The following is a 6,281-nucleotide window of genomic DNA, read 5'->3' as shown; positions in this document are numbered from 1 at the left end:
TCATGAAACATACACCTATCTGGGCCATAGATTCAACATTGCAGGTGAGTGGGGTGAACAGGTGCAGGAGTTATCCTGTGCCTTTAAGAACAGGATCGATCTGATCGACTCCTCCCCCCTACCTGTAGTCATGAAGCTGGAGGCCATTAGAGAAGTGGCTCTGGCAAAGATACAACACCTCTTTGCAAACATTCACATCCCACAAAATGTCCTACGGGACATGAATAATAAAACAGTTGAGGCCGTTAGGAAATGGCTGGGACTGAATTCTCATTCCACCAGGGACATAATCTTCCTCACACTCAAGGAAGGGGGTCTGGGGGTCCCAAATGTGGAATGGACCTATTCCACTATAAGACTAGTACATCTCATCAGCATGCTCAACAACGATGATGCTGCAGTCAGAGAGCTAGCCAGAGCTTCCCTCTTACTGGACCTTAGGAAGAGAAAGGTCCCTTTGGCCACAGGCAACCAAGACAGCTTCCTAGGCTTCAGGAGGAAGAGCAATGGGAAACTGGACACACAAGCTGCAGGTTTCGGAGTTCGTTCAGACTGGCCAGACCTAAACGATCTGTGTAACAGACTAGCAGTTAAACTACAGTGGACACAAAGCAACTCACACACTGCACCTGAGGTGTCTGACGCAGTGGTCACAGATCCATCTATTACTGCGGAGGCCACAGTCTGCCACAACGAGACACAACACACACTACAGAGCACAACAGCAAGAAAAGCCTTACTGAACATCAGACAGATGGACACAAAACAACACTGGACTGGACTGAGAATGCAGGGAAAGTTGGCATGTCTTGACTCTGCTGACTCTACCTCTCACTCTGTGTCCAGAAATGCTGCACTAGGGGAGGATATCCTCTGCTTCACTGTGAAGGCCAGACTACAGGTGCTGCCAACCAGATACACTCTAGCATTATGGTACCCTCAGAATCATCATCCACACTGTATAATGCACTCTAACTCTGAACATCTGGAATCAGTTGCTCATATTGTGAATGGGTGTAATATGTACAAGGGATTATACACAGCACGCCATGACCGTATTGTTGATCTTATTGCCAGTTCTGTTCAGGACATATTTCCAAAAAACATACCGATGTATAAACACTCACGAGTGACACCAGACTGGTTCAACAGCTCTGAAGATGTGTTCTGTAATATCCCTAACAGCCCTGATGTTGTGTTGGTGGATATGGATAGAAAGGAGGTGCTAGTCCTTGAAATAGGCTGTGTATATGATTTGTATATGGACATAGCCTTTTTAGAAAAAATGACTAAATACCAACCCCTCCTTGCTAAGATCAGTGACCTGGGCTATGCATGTAAGTTTGCGGTATTGATATTTGGCAGCCTGGGACATGTCCACAAACTGACTGTTAGTGGACTAAGACTGGCAGGGCTACCAAAAGGACAGGCTAAACAGCTGGCAAAGTTCTGCTCTATATCAGCTGTGATGGGCAGCCTTGCTGTGTGGCGGAGGAGATGTTTTATGTACCCTTAAATGTCAAAGCTGTTACCTCTGAGAATATTTGAATCCTTTCTGTACGAAATTTGATTGGCGGATTCAAATAAAGAAATTAGTGTGTGTGTGTGTGTGCGTGTGTGTGTGTGTGTGTGACGGATAACCGCTTCTGTCCGGCCTGGACTCTCACAGGGAGCCGGAGTTCATCAGGCAGGAAACGCTTCACCATCAGTAGCAGAATAATAGAAGATCACCTGCGTTTCATGACAAATAATGTGAAGTTGTGATCTGACAGTTCTTCATTTATACCAACATCACACACACACACACACACACACACACACACACACACACACACACACACACACACACACACACACACACACACACACACACACACACACACACACACACACACACACACACACACACACACACACTCAATCACTCACACACACACACACACACACACACACACACACACACACACACACACACACACACACACACTCAATCACTCACACACACACACACACACACACACACACACACTCAATCACTCACACACACACACACACACACACACACACACACACACACACACACACACACACACACACACACACACACACACACACACTCAATCACTCACACACACACACACACACTTCTTTAGTGACATTGTTGATCTTGTGTCTAAAAACACAACGCCAGCACCGCAGACGGCTCCTGTAACCCGTTACATCTCCACATCTCCACCTCTCCACATCTCCACCTCTCCACATCTCCACCTCTCCACATCTCCACATCTCCACATATCCACCTCTCCACATCTCCACCTCTCCACATCTCCACATCTCCACATCTCCACCTCTCCACATCTCCACCTCTCCACCTCTCCACCTCTCCACATCTCCACATCTCCACATATCCACCTCTCCACATCTCCACATCTCCACATCTCCACCTCTCCACCTCTCCACATCTCCACCTCTCCACATCTCCACCTCTCCACATCTCCACCTCTCCACATCTCCACCTCTCCACCTCTCCACATCTCCACCTCTCCACCTCTCCACATCTCCACCTCTCCACCTCTCCACCTCTCCACCTCTCCACATCTCCACATCTCCACATCTCCACATCTCCACATCTCCACCTCTCCACCTCTCCACATCTCCACCTCTCCACCTCTCCACCTCTCCACATCTCCACCTCTCCACATCTCCACCTCTCCACATCTCCACCTCTCCACATCTCCACATCTCCACATATCCACCTCTCCACCTCTCCACATCTCCACCTCTCCACATCTCCACATCTCCACCTCTCCACCTCTCCACATCTCCACCTCTCCACATCTCCACCTCTCCACCTCTCCACCTCTCCACATCTCCACCTCTCCACCTCTCCACATCTCCACATCTCCACCTCTCCACATCTCCACCTCTCCACCTCTCCACCTCTCCACATCTCCACCTCTCCACCTCTCCACCTCTCCACATCTCCACCTCTCCACCTCTCCACATCTCCACATCTCCACATCTCCACCTCTCCACCTCTCCACCTCTCCACATCTCCACCTCTCCACATCTCCACCTCTCCACCTCTCCACATCTCCACATCTCCACCTCTCCACCTCTCCGCATCTCCACATCTCCACATCTCCACATCATTTGTATTAGTTTTGAGCCTACGCTTTATTTTTCAGTTATGCAATTTTATTTAGTTTCTGCTCTTGATTGTTTAATAAATATAATTTTTTTATTAAAGTGGACGTGCCTTTTGTGTTTAAGAGTAAAAGCTTTAAGTTAATCGTCTATTTGTGTCTCAACCGTGAAGCTGAGCTGATCCTGTGTTCACAGAGCGGCTGAAATTATCATGTCTGTCAATTATTATAATACATATGACTAAAACAATTGTCTAAATTATGTTGCATATTCCTCAAAAGTTCTTGTGATGATATCACTAGTTTCCACTAGGGATGCAACTCTACAGTTAGTCCACGGTTCCATACACACCTCGGTTTTTAACCATGAATTTCAGTTCGGTTCTGATGGCTTGTCACATCAGTTTTTACTATTCTATTCTTAAGCGACAGGAACAGAAAGAGGTTAAAAAAAAGTTAAAAATTATTGCAATACTCTTTCTTTCTTTTACTTAAAAGAATTGAAAAACCTTACTTAAACTTAAAACTTTACTTTAAAAAACACATTCCTAGTGTATTGTATAATATAAAATATATATATATATATATATATATAAGATTTACAGTGGCAGCTCAGAGCTGTACAGCAGCATTTAAGTATGAGATTGATTGAATGAATAAATGTACATTATGAAATTAACACTAAACAAGCACAATAAATGCTGCAGAAAGTGTATTGTAAACTAATGTACTAAATGAAGCCTCGTTGTACAGTTACTTTTTATAAAACATGCCTTATTTTATCAAAGGTTCTATTTCAGTTAGTGTAGGCTCATTTTGAAAATGTAAGCAGTTACTTAAGACAAGTGCAAACTGGGTGCTTAATGCAAATGTATTCTAAAGTCCTATTCACAAAAGGAATGGATGGTTAGACGGATGGATGCCCATCAATGCAAACTTTCCATGAATTCTGTGCCATCTGGCTGTCGCGATGATCCCTCATGGAATGGTCATAAATGTGCCGGTACTGACGCACCAGCTCGGACAAAGTCGCCTCAAAATCGTACATCTTCGGATGCGGAGGTGCGCGCGGTGTTACAAAAAATGCGCTGCGCACTGCCAGGCGAAATGGGGTCTTGCGGAGCCAACGCGCGAGACCGACCCCTCCGCGTTGACGTCATTTTTGCCGCGCGCACCCTCGCGCTCTTGCGGCCGCGGCGAGTATAAACAAGGCTTTAGAGGTGAACTGTCCCTTTAAGGACGGCGTGTTCACTATAGGCTGCGCTACTGTCACTTTAAGACCTGCACGCATCTAATATACAGACACACACCGACTTTACTTTAGACATAACCGACTGTGTTTATGTTAACCGTGTGTGTATTTGACAGTATTAGCGCAGTTAGACGACTACTTAGTCCAGTAATCACGTGTTTGACAGGAGTTTAGTGCGCGCGCTCAGCTCATGTTAAAACCGCGCATAATCACGCAAATTAAATGTTTAAACGGCAAAGGCTTTAAAACGCATGCAAATAATGAGCTTTGGTCATTGTGAATATCTATAGTGTTTCGTGAGTATAACTCCACCACTAACCTGTGATGTGAATGTATGTCGTGTTGTTCAGTATTGGGATGGAGGAGGCAAATGATAGAATGTGTAGAAAAATAATTAATTAAATGCAAAACCAAGCGCGTATTGAACCGTGAATGCCGTACCGAACGATTATATTGAGAATTGTGGCATCACTAGTTGACAAAGTACTATATTTTGGGAAATCATAAGCTGTGATATTGCGCAGGTGCTCGTGATGCAAAGCTGTCAGAGACAAAATAATCAGCTCAAAAAACATTTAATATTCTGCAAATAGCCTACTAGTTTATGTTTATTTATAATTCATTTATCAAGTGCTGCGCACAGTGCAAAGCTAATTCATTGTTACGCTTTTTTTCCTAACGTCATTTTTAGTCAAAAATTTCAGGACGAAACAAGATTTTCTTTGGTTGATTACAGCCCTAGTTTGGTGTCAAGACGTTTTTTTGAATCTTTGCAGGAAAACACCTCTTATTCACTGACCACACTTCTCTTCCCTGCCATGTTTTCATCACTTCCTTGAGTGTATTTTAGCTGCGTCTCTCGAGCTGATTCTCTGAAGGGTATTTTTTTTGTTCTTCTTCTGATTTTACTTTCTTGAAACAGTTGGTGCTGAGGCCAACCACAGATTGAGGCCCTTGGATGGGCCGCACATGCTCTCATTGGATAGTGAGGCAAAGTGTGTCTCCGCGCACACATATCTGACACTTATTTCCTCCCAGAAAGCCTAGCAGCAACCCAGAATCCAGGAAGTGGTGGCTCAGCAGTGGACGTCATGCTGCTCGCGGAGAGCGAAGAGAGACGTTTGCTCAGCATGTTTCTTCACGGCGATCTCAGGGACGGCGTCGTCATTATGCTCGGATAACTTGGTTAGATCCAGCCTAGCTCATCGAGACGATGATGATGCTAGTGTTTGAAACGGACTGATTGATTTCTTGATATTGTTGAGCTTCTCTGTCCTCATGAGTTTACCACGGAAGGAGGAACAGAACAGGAACCCGGCTCGCTGTTCGCCTGGCCGCTGGCGTATCCTCAGCAGACCTTGGCTGAAGCACCGCTCCAATTCGGCCCCTGAGGAGCCCATGCTCCACAGAAGGACCCTGGCTGGCACACAGAGCTTGCCGTGGTCCAGAAGCAGCAGATGTATGGCCCCCATCTCCAGGGTCCACAGTCTCCCGGAGCCCCATAGGGTCACCAGCCGCGGGGTTCTCCTGGAGCACGCTCACCTTCAGAGGGACTGGAGATCTCGCAGCTCGGCCCCTTATGGAAGATCCACATCTGAACCGGGGAATGGGAGCCGTGTGGAGACTCCGCCGCTGAGGCGGGCCCCGAGCGCTCAACCGTTCTCTGGGATTCTACTGTCCATGTCAAGACGGATCGGCCAGATTTTAAATGCCTCTTCTGAGCCGGCTGTCGGACAACTTTCAGATGACGGTAGGAAGTTTGATCAGTGCAACGTTTACACTAGATCATATTTGACTTTCATTTCAATGTACGTAAATATATTATCACTTCGTGGTCATTTATTCACCCTCATTTTCTGTCTTGAAAGATGAAATGGACTAGT

General features: G+C 45.9%; 1 protein-coding gene across 8 annotated transcripts in view; it reads left to right on the top strand.

Moving 5' to 3' along the window:
* rasal2 (RAS protein activator like 2) overlaps positions 1–6,281 on the top strand; it is a 166,847-nt gene that overhangs the window by 29,920 nt on the left and 130,646 nt on the right. For 4 of the 8 annotated variants that reach the window (XM_079820239.1, XM_079820238.1, XM_079820236.1 and 1 more), the window contains exon 1: positions 5,466–6,148. The exons of the other annotated variants lie outside the window; for them this stretch is intronic. In XM_079820239.1, coding sequence (XP_079676365.1) covers positions 5,677–6,148 — 472 coding nt within the window. In that variant the 5' untranslated portion in view covers positions 5,466–5,676. Of the gene's footprint in view, positions 1–5,465; positions 6,149–6,281 lie in introns of those variants that run through there. 8 annotated transcript variants of the gene reach the window in all.

The sequence above is a fragment of the Gobio gobio genome, assembly GCF_949357685.1.
Source record: "Gobio gobio genome assembly, chromosome: 6".
In the NCBI taxonomy this organism is placed as follows: domain Eukaryota; kingdom Metazoa; phylum Chordata; class Actinopteri; order Cypriniformes; family Gobionidae; genus Gobio; species Gobio gobio.
This window is presented reverse-complemented; position numbering and strand designations above follow the sequence as displayed.